This window comes from Nicotiana sylvestris, chromosome 11 (genome assembly GCF_000393655.2).
Source record: "Nicotiana sylvestris chromosome 11, ASM39365v2, whole genome shotgun sequence".
NCBI classification, from domain to species: domain Eukaryota; kingdom Viridiplantae; phylum Streptophyta; class Magnoliopsida; order Solanales; family Solanaceae; genus Nicotiana; species Nicotiana sylvestris.
Window position 1 is genome coordinate 112572193 of NC_091067.1, and position 23874 is coordinate 112596066.

Here is a 23874-nt window from a genome sequence, read left to right on the forward strand (position 1 = left end):
CAGGTCAATGTAGTTCGGGAAGTTTTGGTTGCTGGTACTACCATGGGACTGTGATGTTACTGCTGTTGCGTGCTGCTTTTACTGCTTGCTGACCTCCTTATTACACCCTGCTTAAAGAAAAACAAAAAGCTATACTAGACCATGGTATATAAATTACAAAATCTTATCTAGATCATACCCTTGCGTTTCTTGTTGTTTTGATGTCTTGGTGACTCTTTGGTATCCTTTGCTTCTGGTTTGTCTCGTATTCTCCTTTGACCACCAATCTCAAACTGCTTTTTCCTTTCGCATTGTTTTTTTTCATTGTGTCTTGTACTTCCTTCCTCTGTTTGGGACTCTTGTTGTTTCCCGCTGGGGATTCGGTTGGATTCCTCTGCTTTATTGACTCTAGGTGTACTTCTCTATTATATGGGCGGGCTCTTGACTCCAACCAGCAATGTCAAAAATAAATTGCCATTCTGTTCTTCAGGGGGGCTCCTGATCACTTAAAATTTGAATTGTATTCCCTTATTCTCCATGTGGGCTCCTGATTGCTGATACTTCAATTGTATTCCCTTATTCTCCAGGTGGGCTCCTGATTGCTGATACTTCAACTGTATTTTCTTATTCTCCAGGTGGGCGCCTGATTGCTAATACTTCCATCGCTCTTCCTTGTTCTCCAGGTGGACGTCTGATTGCTGATACTTCAACTGCTCTTCCTTGTTCTCCAGGTGGACGCCTGATTGCTAATACTTCCATCGCTCTTCCTTGTTCTCCAGGTAGACGCCTAATTGCTAATACTTCCATTGCTCTTCCTTGTTCTCCAGGTGGACGCCTGATTGCTAATATTTCCATTGCTCTTCCTTGTTCTCCAGGTGGACGCCTGATTGCTAATACTTCCATTGCTCTTCCTTGTTTTCCAGGTGGACGCTTGATTGCTAATATTTCCATTGCTCTTCCTTGTTCTCCAGGTGGACGCCTGATTGCTAATACTTCCATTGCTCTTCCTTGTTTTCCAGGTGGACGCCTGATTGCTAATACTTCCATCGCTCTTCCTTGTTCTCCAGGTGGACGCCTGATTGCTGATACTTCAACTGCTCTTCCATGTTCTCTAGGTGGACGCCTGATTGCTAATACTTCCATTGCTCTTCCTTGTTCTCCAGGTGGACGCCTGATTGCTAATATTTCCATTGCTCTTCCTTGTTCTCCAGGTGGACGCCTTATTGCTAATACTTCCATTGCTCTTCCTTGTTCTCTAGGTGGACGCCTGATTGCTAATACTTCAACTGTTCTTCCTTGTTCTCCAGGTGGACGCCTGACTGTTGATATTTCAACTGTTCTTCCTTGTTCTCCAGGTGGACGCCTGATTGCTAATACTTCCATTGCTCTTCCTTGTTCTCCAAGTGGATACCTGATTGCTAATACTTCCATCATTTTTCCTTGTTCTCCAGGTGGACGCCTGATTTCTCCCCTCACCGGGTGTTTCCTGAAACAAATGTTGTTTTTGCCCCTGTTTCAACTCAAATAAAACTTTTTTAGTTTAAGGCATTGCGGTTAGTTGTGGCATTCTTGCTGAGGGTGGGGTTTCTCTTTGTCCTGTTTTACTGCCTTGGAGTGGTTGAAAAGACTGTTTTGTCCTCGTAATTGATCCTTAACCTAGGATCCCCAACTGTTGTTTTCGCTTCAAACCCTTTCAATCGTAATCATATGTCTCTTCTGACATTACTGAACCACTTTTCTGATTCAACTTTTCTCACACCCATATCCTATTTTCATCCTATTACTTCCCACCTATCATGGCCGTATTTTGCATTGTGCCATCTTGAATCTTGGTAGTATACCTTGACATTCCTTTTTACTTGCATGGAACGAAACTTACCTCAAAAACTTTAGAAGAGTAAGATTATTAGTGACGAAACATGACGATTCCGACAATTAAGAATAAAAAGAAAAATCCAAATTTGGATGACTGTTGGAGAAAGAATAAGGAACTTATCTGATTGAAGTTACTGGCACCAATGATCAGGGTATGTATTTTGGATTAATCAGCCCAATCTATTTAACCAATCTCCTTTTCAATCTTTCCAAAATTTCCACAACCCAATTTTACTTTTCGCCAACTTACAGACCTTGTTCGACTTGCAGCATCTTAAAGAGTTTTCACCGACAAACCTTCCTCATTTATTTATTTCTTAATTCCTTTTCGCCTTATGGTGCCTGCGAAAGTTTTCACCAATAAGACTCTCTCATTTTACTTTCTCTCAGCTTTCGTCATCTCATGGTGCCCGTGCGGGTTTTCACCTATAAGACTCTCTCATTTTACTTTCTCTCAGCTTTCGTCGTCTCATGGTGCCCATGCGGGTTTTAACCTATAAGACTCTCTCATTTTCATCGCTTTTCTTGTTTGGACCAAAGTGTTATGAACCATCTCCATTTGCTTGACTCGGCATTTTTCTATGATTGATCGAAAGGTCTTTTGGTATGTGGTTGGAATGAAAGGGTATCAAAAGTTAAACAATTTTGATATGGGTTTAAAAATTACAACTCTTGGAATCATTTTTCTTATTGCCAATACAATTCTTGTCCCAGTTTCTTGATTGGGGGTCTCTTGATGTTTCATTTTATGCACATTATGCATATTATGCACCCTATGACCGAGCCGTGAGGCGCCTACGTATCCTCTTTGAGGAATCAGGTCAAACGTAGTTCACTTCTATAATAATACATTTTTTTTAATTGATTCCAAAAGAGGGTAGGAAAGAAACAAATGTGGCTCAAAGGGGGAGCAAAGGGTACAGTGTTTGGATAGCAGAATAAATTGCCTTTGTCATTCCAATCTTCGAAATAATGCCAAATACAAACATTCAATAACTATACCAGAGAAAAATCATGCATAATATCTCTTTACCGCATCAGAATTGATAGCCATGTCTATGCATTTTCCTTCAATATCTGTTAAACATAATGCACTATTGGACAATACTCTGGTCACAATGAACGGTCCTTGCCAATTTGGGGCAAACTTGCCCTTTGCTTCAACCTAATGTGGAAGAATGTGTTTCAGCACATGTTGACCCACTTCAAACTTTCGGGGACGCACCTTTTTGTTGTATGCTCTTGCTATTCTTCTTTGATACAATTGGCCATGACATACTGCTGCCAATCATTTTTCATCAATCAAGTTTTACTGTTCCAAACGGGTTTTGACCCATTCATCATCATCAATCTTAGCTTCGGCGACGATCCGAAGGGAAGGAATTTCAACTTCTGCAGGAATTACCGCCTTAGTGCCATATACCAACAAATAAGGAGTTGCTCCTACTGAAGTGCGAACAGTAGTGTGATATCCCAACAACGCAAATGGTAATTTTTCGTGCCATTGTCTTGAACCTTCTACCATTTTCCGAAATATCTTCTTTATGTTTTTGTTGGCTACTTCGACTGCTCCATTCGCCTTGGGCCGATATGGGGTAGAATTGCGATGTACAATCTTAAACTGTTGACATATATCTCTCATTAAGCTACTATTAAGATTAGCACCGTTATCTGTGATGATCACCTTTGGGATTCCGAATCGACATATGATATTTGAGTGAACAAAATCTACTACAGCTTTCTTGGTCACCGATTTGAATGTTTTGGCCTCAACCCATTTGGTGAAATAATCAATGGCAACCAGAATGAACCTGTGCCCATTGGATGTTGCCGGCTCAATTGGTCCAATGACATCCATGCCCAAAGCGACGAAGGGCCATGGTGCCGACATGGTGTGCAACTCGGATGGTGGAGAATGAATCAAATCCCCGTGTATCTGGCATTGATGACATTTGCGCACAAAACTGATACAATCTCGCTCCATGGTAAGCCAATAGTAACCAGCTCAGAGAATTTTCTTTGCCAACACATATCCGCTCATGTGGGGTCCGCAAACTCCCGAATGTACTTCAGACATGACAGTCGTGGCTTGTTTAGCATCTATGCATCTTAATAATCCAAGGTCTGGTGTTCTTTTATACAATACTCCTCCACTTAAGAAGAATCCATTTGCCAATCGCCTAATGGTTCTCTTTTGATCCCCTGTGGCTTGTGCTGGATATATCCCCATTCTGATATACTCTTTGATGTCATGGAACCATGGTTCACTATCAAATTCCTCTTCAACCATGTTGCAGTAAGCGTGCTGATCGTGGACTTGAATATGCAATGGATCCACATAAGCTTTGTCCGGATGGTGCAATATTGATGCCAGGGTAGCCAATGCATCGACAACCTCATTATGGATTCTTGGAATATGCCTTAATTCCACTGATCGAAACCGCTGACAAAGATCATGTAAACATTGTCGGTATAGTATGAGCTTCAAGTCGCGTGTTTCCCATTCTCCTTGAATTTGATGTACCAGAAGATCCGAATCTCCCAAAACCAAGATTTCTTTGATGCCCATATCAGCAGCTAGCCTTAAACCCAAAATACAAGCTTCATACTCAGCCATATTATTGGTGCAATAAAATCGAAGTTGAGCCGTAACCGGATAGTGATGCCCGGTTTCAGAAATAATTATAGCTCCTATCCCGACTCCTTTCATGTTAGCGGCCCCATCAAAGAAAAGTTTCCAGCCAGGTTTTTCAATTTGCTCCATCTCACTGATATGCATTATTTCTTCATCGGGAAAATAGGTTCTCAATGGCTCGTACTCCTCGTCGACCGGGTTTTCGGCTAAATGATCGGCCAATGCTTGGGCTTTCATTGCAGTCCGAATCACATAGATGATGTCGAATTCTGTGAGCAATATCTGCCACTTTGCAAGTCTCCCCATTGGCATAGGCTTTTGAAAAATATATTTCAACGGATCCAGACGCGAAATGAGGTAAGTAGTGTAGGATGACAAATAGTGTTTCAATTTCTGAGCTACCCAAGTTAGGGCGCAACATGTCCTTTCCAGATGAGTGTACTTAACCTCATAAGCTGTGAACTTCTTGCTAAGGTAGTAGATGGCCTGTTCTTTTCTGCCGGTGAGGTCATGTTGCCCCAATACACAACCAAAGGAATTTTCCAAGACTGTCAAATAAAGAATCAAAGGTCTTCCTGGCTCTGGCGGGACCAACACGGGTGGGTTTGACAAGTATCCTTTTATCTTATCAAATGCTTCTTGACACTCATCAGTCCACTTGACCGCAACATCCTTCTTCAACAATTTGAAAATAGGCTCACAGGTTGTCGTGAGCTGAGCAATAAAACTGCTGATGTAATTCAACCTCCCTAACAAACTCATTACTTCAGTTTTGTTCCTTGGAGGTGGCAATTCTTGGATGGCTTTGATCTTTGATGGGTCTATCTCGATGCCTCGCCGACTGCCTATGAATCCCAACAGCTTTCCAGATGGAACACCAAATGCGCACTTGGCAGGGTTAAGCTTGAGGTTGTACCTGCGAAGTCTTAGGAAGAATTTCCTCAAATCCCCAACGTGGTCGGCCTGATGCTTTGATTTTATGATTACATCGTCCACGTATACCTCAATCTCCTTATGTATCATATCATGAAACACCGTGGTCATTGCTATCATGTAAGTTGCCCCGGCGTTCTTTAAACCAAATGACATTACCCGGTAGTAATAAGTCCCCCATGGTGTGATGAATGCCGTCTTTTCTGCATCTTCTTCATCCATTATAATTTGATGATACCCGGCATAACAATCCACAAAAGATCCTATCTCATGCTTGGCACAATTATCGATCAAAATATGGATATTGGGTAATGGGAAGTTATCCTTCGGACTTGCCTTGTTGAGATTGCGGTAATCGACGCATACTCTAATCTTGCCGTCTTTCTTTGGCATAGGAACGACATTAGCCAACCAAACAGGATACCGAGTGACTCGAATGACCTTTGCATCCAACTGTTTGGTAATTTCTTCTTTAATTTTCACACTCATATCAGTCTTGAACTTCCTCAGCTTTTGCTTGACAGGAGGCACCATTGGATCAGTGGGCAACTTGTGAACCACTAAATCAGTGCTCAAGCCTGGCATGTCATCATATGACCATGCAAAAACATCTTTGAATTCTATGAGTGCTTTAATTAACTCTTCTCGGATCTTTGGTTCGAGATGGACACTTATTTTAGTTTCTCGGATATTATTTGTGTCTCCAAGATTGATGTCTTTGGTATCACTCAGATTAGGTTTGGTTTTTTCTTCAAAATGAATTAACTCTTTACTAATCTCTTCGAAAGCCTCATCCTTATCATATTCTGATTCATAATCACAATATACTTCTTGATTTATTATTTTGGAACCAAATTGATTTTTAAGACTGGGCTGAGGATTCCTCATGCATGCCATATCACTAGAGCCAGCGTAAAAAGAACTGTACAAAAAAAAGAAAAAGAAAAGAAAACTATCAGGAATGATAATGAAAAGGAAACTGTATTTTCATTGGATGATGAAAGATAACAAGGTTTGCACACTTCAAACAAACTGTAAGATAAACATTGGGATTACAACCCTGAAGTAACCCAAACAAACTGAAGGAAAATCAAAATAAACTACCAAGACTCCTTTCGAATGGGGAGAGGAGTGGCTTTCCAATTATTAAGCTTTGTCTCTGGCCCAACAAATTGAACTTTCGTGTTGCTATAACCTTCATCATTTTCCACCATGTTCACATCGTCAAACAACTTTTCAAATCTTTCAATTAATTCCTCCTCCGGATTAATCATGGATTTAGGAATTGTTGTTATCGGGTGATTTCTGGTACCGAACTTGACAAAAGACTTTGATATATGTGGGACTGGTTTTGGAAGAACCCACGCCTTTTGTTTCAGCTTTCTGGCCTTTCTCACGTCTGTGACAGTGGGTATGAATCCCAAACCAAATGTTCCCTAGTTCTCGGGGAGAGATACTGGTTGTGTAATGCCTTGCAAAGACGAGCCCAAACATTTGCCGGGTAAAAAACCATTCTTTAACATTTCATAGGCTACCATGCCGATGCAGAGGTTATCTTTGGATTCAGAATGTATTTCCCCTCTGGAATTTTCTCTACCAACATTGTGTCGGAAACCTGGTAAACCCATGGTCCCTGGTCATTTTCTATTCCCTCGACCGGTACAATGGCACCGCTGTGAGCATTTAAACTGTCTTCCCCATGCACAACTATTTCCTGTTTATCCCATTCAAACTTGACCACCTGGTGTAGTGTTGACGGGACTGCTTTAGCAGCATGGATCCATGGTCGACCCAACAGTAAATTATAAGAAACGGCTATATCCAACACCTGAAACTCCATTGTGAATTCCACTGGCCCTATTGTTAGTTCCAGCACTATGTCGTCAAATGAATCTCTGCTTCCACCGTCAAATCCCCGTACGCAAATACTATTCTTTTGGATCCTCTCCTCTTTTATTTTCAACTTGCTTAGAGTGGAGAGAGGGCAGATGTTTGCGCTTGACCCGTTGTCAACCAACACCCGGGTCACTACGAAGCTTTCACATTTCAAGGTGAGGTAAAGAGCTTTTTTGTGCTCAGTACCTTCCATAGGCAATTCATCATCAGAAAATGTGATTCTGTTTGCCTCAAAGATTTTGCTGGCTATTTTTTCCAAATGATTCACGGAGATCTTGTCAGGAACGTGTGCCTCATTTAGGATCTTCATTAAAGCTTGACGGTGCTCGTCAGAATGGATCAGCAATGACAATAATGAAATTTGAGCGGGTGTCTTTTTCAATTGTTCCATGATAGAATAGTCGTGGAGCTTCATCTTTCTCAAGAATTCTTCCGCTTCTTCTTCCATCACAGCTTTCTTCATTAGTGTTGGATTTTTAGTTTTTCTTAACTCTTCGGGAGTAAAACATCTTCCCGAGCGAGTCAAGCCTTGCACCTCACAGACTTCTTCCTTGACTTCTTTTCCTTTGTACATTACCGTCACTCGTTCTTAGTTCCATGGAATGGCCTTGTTGTTGATCACTGGTAACTGGGTTACTGGCTTGATAATAACCCGGTCCACACGGGCTCCTTCCACGACTATGATGGGTTTTCTGGCTACCCCTGGTATAATCACTTTTGATCCTACCTGCTTCGTAGCAACTTTGCCCGAAGATCCCTTCTCAACTACCACAGATGGCTCATCACCATTTTTGTTTTGCTTAGGTACCGACTTCTCCTCTGCTAACTGTTCATTTGGCTTGGCTTCATGAGACCGAATCATCATGACAGTTTGTGACGGCTTCTTTGTTTCCCCATCAGCCCGTACTATTTCTATCATATTGGCCTCCTGATGGGCTGGCATTGGATTTCTGTTGATATTGGGAGCTTCGGGGGTTTGAACTTTAATTTTATTAGTATCAATCAGCTCTTGTATTGCATTCTTTAAATGCCAGCACTTTTCTGTATCATGGCCTGGTGTACCAGAACAATACTCACAGCTAACGGTGTAGTCCAGATTCTTTGGAGGAGGATTGGGCAGCTTGGATTGTATTGGCCTTAGCATATCTAGCTGTCCCAGCCTGTGGAACAGACTAGTGTAGGATTCTCCCAGTGGAGTGAAGGTTTTCTTTTTCTGCCCTCTTTCACCCCTGAATGCTTGATTAGACCTGAAACCTGGTGCGGGATAGGTTCGCGGATAAGGGTAGGTACTTGGTGAGACAGAGCACGCCAATGAGCGTGGGCAGGTGGCTGATTGTATGCTTGCGCATGGTTAACGGAAAAATGAGGTTCCGACGGGTGATAGTAGTGTTGGGGTGAATTGTGGTGATAAGTTGGTTGGTGGGATTGATGTTGACTGTAGTACTGAGGTGAACCTCTGGATCCCGACCAAGTTCCTGAATCAACCATTGCCGCTTCCTCTCTTTTATTCTTTCTAATCCCTCCTACTCCTCCTTGAATAGCTTGAGTAGTTACCTTAATAGCCGAATAACTCATGATTTTATTCGTCTTGAGGCCTTCTTCCACCATACCTCCCATCTTCACTACTTCGTTGAATGATTTTCCTATCGCTGAAACCAAATGGGCATAGTAAGTCGGCTCCAAGGCTTATAGGAAGTAATCTACCATTTCACTTTCCTTCATAGGAGGATCCACCCTTGCTGCCTGTTCCCTCCACTAGAAACCATACTCTCTAAAGCTTTCATTGTGCTTTTTCTCCAATTTTGTCAGGGATAGTCGATCTGGGATGATTTCTAGATTGTATTGGAAGTGGCAAGCAAATGCCTGTGCCAGGTCATCCCAGGTATACCATCTCCCATGGTCCTGGGGGGTATACCACTCTAGAGCTGATCCGCTCAAACTTTGACTGAAGTAAGCCATTAATAATTCATATCTTCCCCCAGCTCCTCGCATCTTGCTGCAGAAACCCCTCAAATGGGCTACTGGATCGCCGTGCCCGTTGTATAGGTCAAATTTGGGCATCTTGAAACCAACTGGTAATTGCACATTTGGGAACAAGCATAAGTCCTTGTAGGCCACACTGACCTGCCCTCTTAACCCTCGCATGTCTCGAAACGATTGTTCTAGGCTTTTGACCTTCTTAAACATCTCTTCTTGTTCAGCATTTTTGACTGGCTTGTCAATTTCGGTTGGGAGGTCAAAACGAGGAGTAAATTAATGGATTTCGGAGGCTTTGAAAGTGGGCTCCGGGGGGTAGTATTGGTTGTCCTGGGCCTGGAATATAGGCTCACTAGGAGATTTGTGGAATGCAGTTGTGGGAGGTGCCACGAAGACAGGAGTTACTGGTGGAGGAGGGTATGGAACCGGTTTAGGAGGTGGAGACTGCGGTGTATGAGAGGTGGTGCCTCGGTAGTGCTGGTAGATGGGGAAACTCGGGGATAGTTCAGTGGTAGGACTATCCTGAGTTTGGGCTAGTGATGGGGTGGAGGCAGGGTTAGCTGGGTAAGATGGGGGTGATTTCCCTGTGGACCAAGCTCGATACATCTCAGCCATTTGTTGCTTAAGTTTAAGCATCTCTTCTTTCATTTTACCGACGTCCATCTCCTCTATCTCAATACCTGCGTCGACATCCGGGATAGACATGCTTTCGGGTATCGGTCCTTTTGATCTGGTGTGATAATGATAATATGCCAGTATACTCTTAGAAAAACTAACTGCTTGAATTCTGGAAATGAACAAACTTGTTAGTCTTGAGAGTTTAACACATATAATTACACGTTGAGATGCAATGTTCCTAGACAAATAACCCTTTTCTATCATGCATTTGCTCGGCTGCTTGTGTCATCCCAGCTTTTCTTGACGTTTTTATTGTTACTCACTCTTTATTTTATTTTATTTTATTTTATTTTGAATGTGGTCGAATCTTATAGAGATTGCCTACGTATCATGCCCCCGCATGAATCAGACCTTGCGTAGTTCGGACGTAAAGCAATTGTCAACACTTTTATTTATTTTTGAAATAATACAAAGATGGAACAGACATTACATTTGGAAAACATTATAAAAATGGTTTAAAACTCGACACAAACCCAAATCAAACAAAAGACATAACTCTCAATAGTTGTGAACATGCTCCACTCCCCACTTTTGTTTTCAATCATTGGATCATCTGCTCATGGTGGGGCTTGACCCAGATGACCTCCTAGCGTACGATACATTCTTTCTAACTCCATTGCCAGATGACGGGAAAAAATAGGTGCATGCTCTATAAACCTTTCATAATCCATCCCTTGGCAGTTTACATAACTTTGAGAGGTGTAAACTGCTAAATCATGGATTTGGGCCCTGAAATCTTGGAGACGTTGGTCTTGGTTTTGCAGTTGATGTTGGCGAGTGGTGGCTATATCTCTTATACGGTCTTCACGATCTAGAGCTGACTCTAATTGAGCTCGGAGTCTGGCCTGATCGAGTCTTGCTTGTGCTCTTTCTCTGTCGATGTCCGCATGTTGATGTTCCCTATTGTATCTTCTTGCTTCTTCCAGTTGTGCATGAAGTTGGGCTTCTGAATGTATCCAACGGTCTTTCTCTTTCTTGAATTGTGCCCTGTCTTCTTCGTCTTGCATTACTTGGCGTTCCTTTTTAGACTTGGCCTCCTCGTTTAATTGTTGGATTTTTTCTTTAGCTTTGCTCAACGCCTTTTCGGTTTTTGCCAAAATGGAATCACAATCTTGCATTTTTTCTAAAAGATTGACGATGATTTTTTTATCTTTCCAACTCCTCATTGGTGTTTCAGAAGCTTTCTTCATTTTTTGAAATTGAGCGTGAAGATTTTTATTCTCACTAGCCAGACTCTTCTTCTCGCCTTCTGCTTCTTGTGCTTGTAAATCTTTCTCCAAATTAAGGTTCCTCAGATTTTCCTTTAAGGCGTGGATAGTCGCTTTGTATCCCTTTTCCTTTTCTCCCCAAATCAATCACTCTTGGATTTTATCGTTAAAGGTTTGAACATGGGGTCTTTTTATTGGCCTTCTTAGATCGGGTTCTGGTGCATCATCCACGCGGGATCGTTTCTCAAACCATCTTGCATATCCTGGATTCATCTCGCCTTTTGTTGTGTCTGGAACTTGAGTATCATCTTTCAAGTATCGCCATCCATTCCACATCTGCTAAATTAAAGCCTCGGGAAGAGTGGTTTCGGGATGTAACTCGATTACTTGCATACTCAAATCCTCATCGTCAGGCACCACTTGGTATCTTCCTAGTTGTCTTAGAACTCGCTTCTCAATCCCAATAGCAGCAAATAATTATTCAAGGTAGACATGTGTATCACTTCCCTTACCGGGAGCCATCCCAAAGTCCACTCAATTTGATTTGCCGTTAAAGATCTTAGATGAGATACCCAGGCTTCCACCCCTTCTGGAGACTTATAATCTTTTATTCTTTCTTCATAACTCTCGATGAAATTATCATTGCTTGGACCATACTGCATGAACTTGGGCTGGTGTTGGAGATGTTCAATCATCCACATTTGCAACAAAATTTTGCACCCTTCGAAGACCTTTGCCCCTGATTTACATAACGTCAACGCCCGATAAATGTCGGAGAGAATGATCGGGGCAAGGGTGTGATTTTCCTTGGTAGTGAGGACCTGTATGACTTTCGATGTGCGAATATCAATTGTTCGTTCTTTGTTTGGGAAGATCATGATTCCCAGAAAAGCCACCATGAAAGCGAAGCGTCGGTGAATCTGCCAGGTGTCTTTGTTCTGTTTGTTAGTAAGGCCCTTCTCATGGATTTCAAATCCGTCCGGCTTTTCGAACCTTGAATATAGGAAGTTGAAAGAACAACACCCGTTGACAACATTGCTTTTTCTGATTTGATTACTGATGTTCAGAAGACCAAAGAATCGATGTACTGAGGGAGCCTTTGGGAATATCAGATTTTGATTTCTCAGATCTCCGTCAAAACCAGCATATCCAGCTATCTCTTCTAATGTAGGAGTAAGCTCGAAATCGGAGAAACGAAAGACATTGTGAATAGGGTCCCAAAAAGTTACTAACGCCGCAATCAAATCATCACGTGGTTTAACTTTCATAATATCTGTAAGAGTTCCCAAATGCTTAACGACCCATTTCTGACCATCTTCTCCTAACTCATGCCACCACACCTGAAGCCGAAATAGAAACTCATCTACATCTGCGAATGGTGGGTTTTGGGTGGTGCTCATTCTGTATCTGCGATTAATTTTAACAAAATCAAAACTCATTTTGAAAACCGACATTCATAAAAAGAAAAATCATTTTTTTATATATATTTAACATTTCTTTTTTTTTCAAAATTTGAAACTATTTTGGAAATTTTCTAAAACGACCCATTTTATTTCTAAACTCTCACAATGATTTTTTCCGATTACACTGGTCAACAAGCAAATCCGAGGCAAATGAATGCACAAGTAGCAAGTAGGATGCATCAGGCTGGTCTTTTTATTTTGGGTTCACCTGTCCTAGACAGACCCAACCCCTGTGTTGAGTCTCCAAGGTCAAATGTATATGATGCAAATAGACGTTCCTACTAGGGATCCGGTATGAGGCTGAGTTATTCTAAGTGAAAAACCTGAGGCAGATTGTTCTAGACCTGGCTTACCCAAACGGACAGTTTGAGCCGAAGTGGGGGCAACGTACCGGGAGCACGAAAGTCTACCCGGCCTAGTTACTTGTCCCAACTTCGTCTTATTTGGTATGACTTTTAACAGAAAGGTGGGTCACGCGTACGTGTGCACCATAAATTCAGAAGACTCAGAAAGAAGAAGGGTTTCGTAGCAGTTTTATATACACAATTCAGATAATATTAAAGCGGTAAAAGCATCATTTAGCACATTAGGCATATATCATGTAAAAATCAGATAATAAATAAAGCCAACTATAACAGTTATTTTAAGCTCGAATTCTTGAACCCTGAACCAGTGGTAAAATCCCCAGCAGAGTCGCCAGAGCTGTCACACCTCCTTCTTCCGGCACCGCGAGGGTGCAAGGAGTTTTTCCAATTAAAGGACAATCGAAACGGGATTTGTTTGTTTATTTCAGAGTCGCCACTTGGGAGATTTAGGGTGTCCCAAGTCACCTATTTTAATCCCGAACCGAGGAAAAGAATGACTCTGTATTGCAGTCCGCGAACCAAAAATCCGGATAAGGAATTCTGTTAACCCGGGAGAAGGTGTTAGGCATTCCCGAGTTCCGTGGTTCTAGCACGGTCGCTTAAACATTTTTATTCTTGGCTTAATTATCTCGATTTACTAAATACATTTTTTCTTGTTGCATGATTTCGTTACCGCTTTTGTTTAGATTGTTTATAATTATAGGCCTTTCTTGAAACGAATCACGCGTACGTATATTCATATTATATATCTTTTATAAATGTAAAGAATCGTGTCACACATACGTGTACACAATAAGATTGATAATATTTTTTATATTTTATTATAAAAATTTGATGTTCGAAATTGTGCTTAAAATAAAATTAAGAACATTCGTCACTCTTGTATGATTAAATAATGAACTGCACATCTCGGGTTATACGAAATTGATTTAATATCCTCCGACGAATCTCCTTTTATGAAAAATTTGGCTCAAAGTTGCGCGAACGCATAATCCGAACCGCCTTTAGAAAATGTAATTAGGTCACGCGAACGTATCCCTAATTTCACAAAATATTCTTGATGGTAATATAAAATTTCTACAAATGTTTATTATATCCCTCTATTTTTAAATATGAAAGTCATGGGAAATCACTGATTTGGACGCCTCTAAATTTCTTGAAAAGAATTCAAAATTTATTAGGTGTTGACCACAAGTTATATTTTACACGTATGAATTATATACCTCAAAACTACTCAAATTTAAAGAATTAATGATATGAAAAAACAAACAACGTATAACTAAAACTACCATTTTTATCGTGAATACAATATTCGTATACCCAAAAAGCGAATTGCGTGCAATACTAGGAAAAGAATTAATTTGATAAACAAACTAACAGTTTTCGAAGAATTTTCATTGTTATATTTAGAACGAACTCTATTTTTGTATATCTTTGACTTAAACGTTGCATTTTAGTATTTATAAATCCGACCTTTTACACAACTAGTTTTTAGTCCAAAGGTCAAATTATTTGGTTAATTGCTTACAATGATTGAATTTGGGATAGATAAAATTAAACCCGTTTTCTTTATCTCGTCTTAGACAAGCTATTTGCTAATACTAAATCTACACTTTATAAAATTTTTGACATTATTTTATATACTATTTTTAAGAAATGAATTGATCGCATTCCTAAAGTAAATGGGCTATTTGTTATTAAAAAAAACTAATCTACAAATCGATTTAATAAAATGACATTACATGTAAGTAGTTGTACACCTGAACCATTCGTAATATTCCAACATCGTAAATGTAACGGATTATATCAATTCACCTTTCACCTATGGTTATACACATAACCGTTATTACGCCATATACGAACAACATACAACTAACATCATCTAGCCTTAAACAAAAATCGGATATTTGACAAAATAGGCTAGTAATGTAGTTTCTTGATATTTCCATACTATTTTATACTTAGCCAACAATATCACAAGATTTAATTAATGGCCAGCTTTCTGCCATGTTCCCTATCTCGACAATTCGAACAATAAATGTCATCACTAAACTTCAAAATAAATAAGATTATCGTAGAATTTACTACTTCAAAAGGTCAATTGGCTAATAGTTTATCATGTCAAGTATAATACTATATTAACCAACTAAAACAAAACTGAAACTTAAACTAATAGATTTAAATGAGTAGAAGACATAATTGTAATTTCAAACTTCATTTACTTGCAATGTTGAAGCTTTTCATGACATGAGTCTACAGATATGTACCTGGAAATGAGGGTAAAAGAGGTAAATTTCAGCAGTAGCAGCAGCAACAAAACCAGCAGAATATACCAATGATTCAACAGATTTGAGCAACAAACAACAAGACCCGTGAAGCCCAGACGCACAGTAGCAGGAATCTTAGGAAATTTCAGACTTAAGCCAAACAATATCAACAAACAAACCCGGACAGATTCAAGGAAAACTATGTTTCTGATTTTCTTTCTTTCTTCTCTATCTGTTTCAGATTTTGTGTGTGTGTGTGCTCTTTTTTTCTGTTTTTTTTTCTATTTCTTTTCTCTGTCTATCTTTTCTTGTTTTCTCTACTGATTTTTCAGCTCTCTATCTCTCTATCTTTTCTCCTCCCTTTCTTTTTCTTCTCTTCTCTCTCTCTAGTTTTTTTTTCGAAATCAGTCCTTAACTCTCTTCTTATACAAGTCTGCCCCCTCCCTTAAGTGCTGCTTGGCCCCTTTCTTTTAAAATCAGAAAATTTCCACTCAAATAACACTAAAACTACTTTTCTAATTAATCAATCACTAAGGACACCTTTTCCCTTAATTTCAGCCCCCCCATCTTCTTTTGTTCCCCAGTATTCTTTAAACAAACACATTATTGAGCCCTACCATTAGTTGTCTATTATCTTTACACAAACCCACTTAGGAATGTCTCAAATCAGTCCAATAACAAGTTTGAATATTCAGCAGCCCTTAAACAAGTATTCATATAGTTTATTTTCCCCAAACTAACCCTTAACTACTTCTGAAAAATCTCAAAATACTGCCCCTAATACAAAAAATCAGAATCCAATACAAAACAAATTTTACAATCTGTTCAAACTTAATTATCAACACTAGTTTCTGATTGAACAGCTATAACCAAATCCTAAGGTTTTAATGCAGAAAAACATTAGATTTCCAATTCAGAACAGTATTTACAGAATTTTAACTAATCGGGTAATTAACAATCAAAATTAAAACAAAACAGAATGTTGAATGATTCAGTCTATACAGACAGACTAATTAATGAAGCTTAATCGTATGATTGCATATTATAGCTGACATTGATCAGCAAACAATGAAAACAAGCAATTCAAATAATTTCAGGATTTATTGCCAGAATCAAGGATTTAACGGAAACTAATTAATCGACATCACTTGTTAATCGACTGCACATTACAATTGACACTTAAACAAATTAGTAACAAAGCAACTATCAAACAGTGTTATTGACGAATTTATAGACTAACAGGGAATTAAGTAAGCGACGCAATTTAGGACTCGATTTCACCATTTATAATACATACAGTTAAGACGACTATAAATAACAGACAAAATTGGACCAAATAAAAGGTCCTTTGAAAATAAATAGAGTCAGTGTGACTTAACAACGACCAAAATCAACATAGTAAATAAACAGGTACGTAAATAATGAAAACAAACACGAAGGAAAGAATAAAAATACCTCCTAATAACAGAATCAATACGGATCCAGTCCTTGAAACTCTGATTCGGACAATTTGAAATCAAACAGACCTTAGTCGAAGTATTCTCAACTAAAAATACTTCGATTAAGGTCGATTAGACCCCAACCTTCTATTCAATTTAGGCAGATTCCAAAATTTGGGATTTTAGGGTTCTTGAATGTCTGATTTAGGGCTCAACCATTTCTGGTCAGATTCGAACCAAACCAAGTTTGGTTTGGTTACGAGTGAGGTTAGAAGAGTGACTGGTGTGAGTTTGGGGTACATCGGGGTAGGTTTAGGTTATGCTCGAATCTTCGATTGAAGATTCGAGATGCTGTAAGGTGATTCGAGGTGAACGAACAACAGATCCGTAACGAGGCCGGTTAGGGGGTGGTATGATGTTAATTAGGGACTGGTTGGTTTGGATCTGAGTTTGGCTCGAATCTTCAAATGAAGATTTGAGAAACTCCAGGAAGATTCGAGCTCAGTGGTTACCAAATTCGGATAGAGGATGGTCAGGGGGTTCAGGGGTGTTAAGGTGGTGACCGGCAGCGTCGTTGCCGCCGGGTTTTAGGCGAGGGGGATTTAGGGCGGCTAGGGTTAGGGGTATCGTCTCAAAGACGATGATGAACATGAGAGGGAGGGGGGTGTTTGGTTTGGGGGTGGGGCAAGGATTTGGGGCTTATATAGGGGAGGGGTGGTTTGATCTCGTCCGTTGGATCAGGTAAGATATACGGTTGGGATCAATTCATTTAACTAAACGGTGTCGTTTGGTTGAGTTTTGGGGTCGGGCTGAACCGGGCAATGGGTCGGGTAGGGGGTTACGGGTAAGGGTATGGAATCTCAACCGTTGGATTGATTTAATCCAACGGCCTTGATGAAAAATGACCAAACGACGTCGTTTGGTTTACCCCTGAGTTGGACTGGATTGGGGCGGGTATGGGCTGTGATTTTGGGCCTGATTTTTGTTTAAAATTTCTTGGTCCAGATCCGTTTTGCCTATTTTTCAACCCTTTTCATTTTCTATTTTTTTTCATTTTACACAATTCTTAATTAAATTGTAAAATCAATTAACATTTTGACATACAAATTGAAACAAGTAGTTAAAAATCCCAATTACTCAAAGGCATACTTAAATGACAAAAAATACAACAAATATATATTTTTTTTGTGATTTTCCTTCTTTCAAAACCAAACTATGGTTTATAATTTCTTAAATATTATTTTTTATTATTATCCTTTTATACAAACCAATGATTAATTAATGAAATATTAATTCCGGAATGCATACGCATCTACATTACCCTTTTTTTTTTATTTTTTCCTTAATTAGAATAAAAATAATCATGCACAAATAAAATGCTACGAAAAATTCAAAATTGCATACAAAGAAAAAATTATTTGTGATTTCTTTTGGAGTAATGCTGTGAGGCAAAAATCACGTGCTCACAATAGCAATGCCAAATTTTCGATCTCTTGTCCCAATTCAGTCTTCCTTCTATTAAGTCTTTTATCCCATCTATAATTTTCTCACGTTGAGCTTCATATATTTCTAATTGTTCAGCTTGTTCCATTAGCCAATTTTGGCTTAAAATCTCCTCTTGTTCAAAATTTTCCTCTTGTTGTTACTCGTTCTCTTCATTCAATTCTTCCATATTGGCCTTCATTCTTGTGATTGTTGTCCTCATTCTTTTCATATCTTTTTTGAGTTCAGCTTGTTGCTCTTCTACTTGCCTCAAAATATCCCTAATATATGCATCATGTTCCATATCCTGCACTTCATTGCCCCTATCAAATTTGCAATCATTAGAAAGATCATAATAAAGGCTCAGAGAAAGATGAAAAGAATTAGGACAACCATCCCAATGCTCATCTTCACCACCACACATATTACAAATATTCCACTAAAAGGATTAAGATTGTACGCACAACTTGCTCCGGGGAAATTTCTAACAATTTTTCCACCAGTGGGGTCCTCTATATTATGGACAAGGATCATCAAAATAAGAATAACCATCATTCGAATAATTTTCATTCCAAGACGCCATGCTAAAATAAATAAAAAATACTAACTAAACTAAAACCAAAAAAAAATAAATGTCTACTCTAGAAAAATAGCTAATTTCTGAGTCCCAGGCAATTACACAAAAAATATGTTGCGGCCAAATGCGCACGCAAGTATACGTGGTCGTCAACTAATAAGGTGATAAGATAGAGTGTCGAACCCACGAGGACTTGTGATTAACTATTAACTAAATTAAACTATCTTAATTATCTAAATAATAATTAAACCTAGAAGTATATGACTCTAATCTAATTAAAATAAAAAGAAAATAAATAATGAACTTTGAACAAATGAAGAGTAGAATTTTATGTTATCAATGTGATGAAAACGATCTAGGGTTATAGGCTATCTAACAATCCTATTATATTCTTCAATTTAATTGACTAACTAATTCCTCTAGATTATTGGTTGACAGGGTTAATTTTGCTCATAAGAATCTGTCGAGTTCTTACTCGCCTATTCAAGCTAACATAACGCTTATATGTCTATGAAATTAGAACTAGCAAGAAAGCATTTATAATTTCTGTACATCAACCAAGCAAGACAATTAGGTATATGTTTATCCTAACCGTGAATCCGTTCCCCGATGCCCAGTTTCAAGAACTTGCTCTACTCAATCCTATATGTAATCTAGAATTTCCACTTTAGAGTTCAATTCTAGATTCGTAGATAGTATTCAATTGGTGATCAAGCAATCAAATAATTAAGCGCATGATTGTCTAAATAAACCAATATGATAAACTAACAAAATCAATATTCGAATAACAATAGTCACGAAAGAACAACAACCTTAGAACGTGAAGTTTAACTCCACATAGACATGGTAGTCAAACAAAAATTCATACAAAGAAACATAAAAGTTACTAAGTTTGGTGCAAGAAAAGATGAAACCGGCCTCCACGGCGGCTCTGTGCTCTCCCTTGGTCAAAAATTACTCTAAAAAATATTTTTACATGTATTTATACCAATTAGGGTCGGGCCCAAACAAAACCACCTTCTCTTGCGCGAAATAAGAAAAATACTCTGTAAAAAATGGGGCGATGTGCCGGACGGGGCAGTAGTGGACTTTATCAAAGAGCATGCAAAATCAACCAGCAGCAAAAATGGGCAGCCACGACGTGCCACCCCACGCGCCGCAGCAGTGGGTTTTTCTTATAGTCTGCCTTTTTGTTTCATTTTTGAAGTCCAGACGTAGTTCTCGACCCCCGAACGCGATCCCGGCTTAATCCCTTGGGCTTTTACTCAGACTTTAAAGCTCCAAATAGCTCGAATTCTTTAACATCTACATAGCTCGGAATCACTCCTATAAGGTATAAAACACGCAATTAGTGTAAAATACTAGTGATTAAAGATCAAACTCAATTAAAATGTAGTAAATTAAAGTGAAATATGTGACTAAAATACGATATTATAGGCCACCATCTACTTGCTTTGACCTTTATTCTTTACAAGAGTATGCTTTTAATCAATTGGTGTTCTTACAACTTTAAAGTCCAAATATTTAAACTTTTCAAGTACCATTTTAATATAATGAGATTGAGACAAAGCTAGACCTTGAGGAGTCTTAAGGATCTTAATTCCCAAAATTAAATTGGCAACTCCTAACTCTTTCATATCAAACTTACTACTAAGCATGCTCTTAGTAGCATTTATTTAGCAATATCGTTACTCATTATCAACATATCATCCACATATAAACAAACTATGACTATTTGATTTTGAGTATTCTTAATGTAAATACATTTGTCACACTCATAGATCTTGAAATTATTTGACAACATTGTTTGGTCAAATTTTGCATGCCATTATTTTGGTGTTTGTTTTAGTCCATAAAGTGACTTAACAAGTCGACACACTTTCTTTTCTATTCCGGGAACTACAAACTCTTCAGGTTGTTCATACAAATTTCTTCCTCCAAATCTCCATTTAAGAAAGTTGTCTTCACATCCATCTGATGGATTTGAAGGCCATATACGGCAGCTAACGCTATTAGCACCCACATAGATGTAATCATTGTTACCGACGAGTGTGTGTTAAAGTAATGAATACCTTCTCGTTGTCTAAATCTTTTAACAATTAATCATGCCTTATATTTGTCAATAGTACCGTCAACTTTCATTTTCCTTTTGAAAATCCACTTCGAACCCAAAAGTTTATTTCCTTGAGGAAGATCAACCAATTCCCAAGTATGATTACTTAATATGGATTAGATCTCACTATTGACTGTCTCTTTCCAATTATACTTCCAAGGAAGACATTGCTTCTTTGAATGTTTGAGGTTCATTTTCCCATAAGAATGCCAGAAAATCGTTCCAAAGGAAGTAGCTGTCCTTTGACGTTTACTACGTCTTGGATTTTCCTCATTAAAAGTACTTCTTTTGGTTCTTCCCAAGGTCGCTTAAATTTTTCACTAGACGACTCACATTCCATCTCATATGGATAAATATTCTCAAAGAATTTAGCGTTATCTGATTCAATTACCGTATTAGTATGAATGTTGGGATTTTCTTATTCATGAACAAAAAACGATATGCGTTACTATTTGTTGCATATCCTATGAAAACGCAATCAACAGTTTTTGGTCCAATCTTTACCCTTTTGGGTTTAGGGACTTGCACTTTTGCCAAACACTCCCACACTTTAAAATATTTTAAGTTGAGTTTCCATTATTCGTATGGAATGGATTGCGTTTTTCTATGGGGAACTCTTTTGAGTATTTTGTTAGCTGTAAGAATAGCTTCCCCCCACAAGTTCTGACGTAAACCAGAACTTATTAACAAGGCATTCATCATCTCCTTTAACGTTATATTATTTCTTTCCGTAATTTCATTAGATTGAGGTGAGTAAGGGGCAGTTGTTTGGTGAATAATACCATATTCCAAACATATTTCTTCAAAAGGATATTTATATTCGCCATCCCTATCACTTCTTATCATTTTGATCTTTTTGTTTAGTTCCATTTCAACTTCATTTTTGTATTGCTTGAATGCATCAATTGCTTCATCTTTACTATTAAGTAAGTAAATATAGTAATATCTAGTAATATCGTCAATAAAAGTTATGAAATATTTTTTTCCCCGCGATATGGTATTGACTTCATGCCGCAAATATTTGTGTGAATTAAGTCTAAAGGATTTGAATTCCTTTCAACTGACTTATAAGGATGTTTAACATACTTTGATTCCACACATATTTGACATTTTGAGTTGTTGCATTCAAACTTAGGCAATCCATCTAAATTAATCATTTTTTCCAAAGTTTTGAAGTTGACGTGACCTAAACGTTCATGCCATAAATTATTAGGCTTAAGCAAGTAAGAAGAAGCTAAAATTTTATTCATATAAATGAAAATTACATTGAGTTTGTAAAGACCCTCAGTAAGGTAACCTTTTCCTACATATATTTCATTCTTACTAACTACAACCTTGTCAGAAACAAAAACACACTTTATTGACTAGAAGTGATGTCGAGACTAAAGTCTTCCGCATTTTAGGAACATGAAGGACATCATTTAGAGTCACAGTCTTTCCAAAAGTCATCTTTAAAGCTATCTTTCCCCTTCCTTCAATTTTTGCAGTAGCGGGGTTTGCCATAAAAACTATCTCGTGGTTCAGCAATAACATAAGAAGTAAATAACTCATTGTTAGCACAAACATAATGAGTTACCCCCGAATCAATCCACCATTATCTAGAATTTCCGACTAGGTGCATTCAGAAAGCATGTCACATAAATCGTCTATTTCATCATTCTTCTCAATCATGTTTGCTTGGCTTTTCTTTTTGTCCTTGTTTGGTGCACGACAGTCAGCAACCTTGTGTCCAACCTTTCCACAATTGTGGCAATTACCTTTGAACTTCCTTTTGCTCGGGCAATTCATTGGTCCAGACAACTTCTTTCTCTTTTTGCTCGTTGAAGCTTCCTCAACAATATTTGCACCCATTATCATTGAATTTCCACGAGACTTCTTTTCTGCAGCCTTGTTGTCTTCTTCAATCTTTAGGCGAACAATAAAGTTTTCCAACGTCATCTCCTTGCGCTTATGTTTCAAGTAGTTTTTAAAGTCCTTCCACATTGGAGGTAACTTTTCAGTAAATGCCACAACTTGAAACGCTTCATTTGTGATCATACCTATAATCATAAATTAGATTTATAATAATATAATTAATATCTTTAATAAAAATATTAATTCGATTTATACCTTTGGCAAGGAGGTCATGGATGATGACTTGCAGTTCTTGAACTTGAGTTATGACAAACTTACTATCAACTATTTTAAAGTGCCAGAACTTTGCGGCAACAAATTTCTTAAGTCTAGCATCTTCCGTCTTGTACTTCTTTTCAAGAGCATTCCCCAACTGTTTCAAAGTTTCCATGACACTGTAAACATTGTACAAGCCATCTTCCAAACAACTCAATATATAATTTTTGCGCAAGAAGTCAGAATGATTCCATGCCTCCGTGACCACAAACCACTCATTAGCCGGAGTCGCTTATCCCAAGACTGGAACGTCCTCGCTGATAAAGCGCTACAGGCTGAGTGTGATCAGGTAGAAGAACATTTTGTGCTGCCAGCATTTGAAGTCCATGCCTAAAAAATTTTCGGGCTTTTCTGTCGGTGCCATCGCCAGTGCAGGCGTTGTGCGACTTAATGATGCAGTAGCCATTGCAGCAGTAGTCGTCCCAATAGAACCATTTTGTTGTTCCGTACTTGTTGTTATTTTTCTGTAAAAGAAATTGACACAAACATAATTAGTATCTCGGTAAAGTTTTTATATCTTCAAAATGAATACAAATAACCAAGAAGAAAATCATAAGGATTTTAATCTCGGATTGAGTAGAAAGTCACAAAGATTTTAATCTCAAACTGCAGTAGAAAATTCAAAGATTTTAATCTCCAAAAGGAGAGTAGAAAATCACTACAATTTTAGTCTCCCAAACCAGAAAGTAAGATGAACACAGAAATAAATTTTAAATTTCTTAAACTTGTTAGTATTATGTATTCAAAATGAGAAAATCAGAAAATATTAGTTTAAGAAAACAAAACAAAAAATTCCAAGCCATAAGTTTTTTATGTGT

General features: G+C 38.4%; 1 protein-coding gene across 1 annotated transcript; it reads right to left on the minus strand.

Moving 5' to 3' along the window:
* Nucleotides 1-22498: 22498 nt before the first annotated feature.
* LOC138881505 (uncharacterized) lies at nucleotides 22499-23171 on the minus strand. Its single transcript, XM_070161737.1, has 2 exons — nucleotides 22997-23171; nucleotides 22499-22926 (listed from the first exon to the last, which is right to left on the minus strand). The coding sequence occupies exons 1-2, from the start codon at nucleotides 23169-23171 to the stop codon at nucleotides 22499-22501; spliced, it is 603 nt and encodes a 200-aa protein (XP_070017838.1).
* Between the last annotated feature and the right edge of the window lie 703 nt (nucleotides 23172-23874).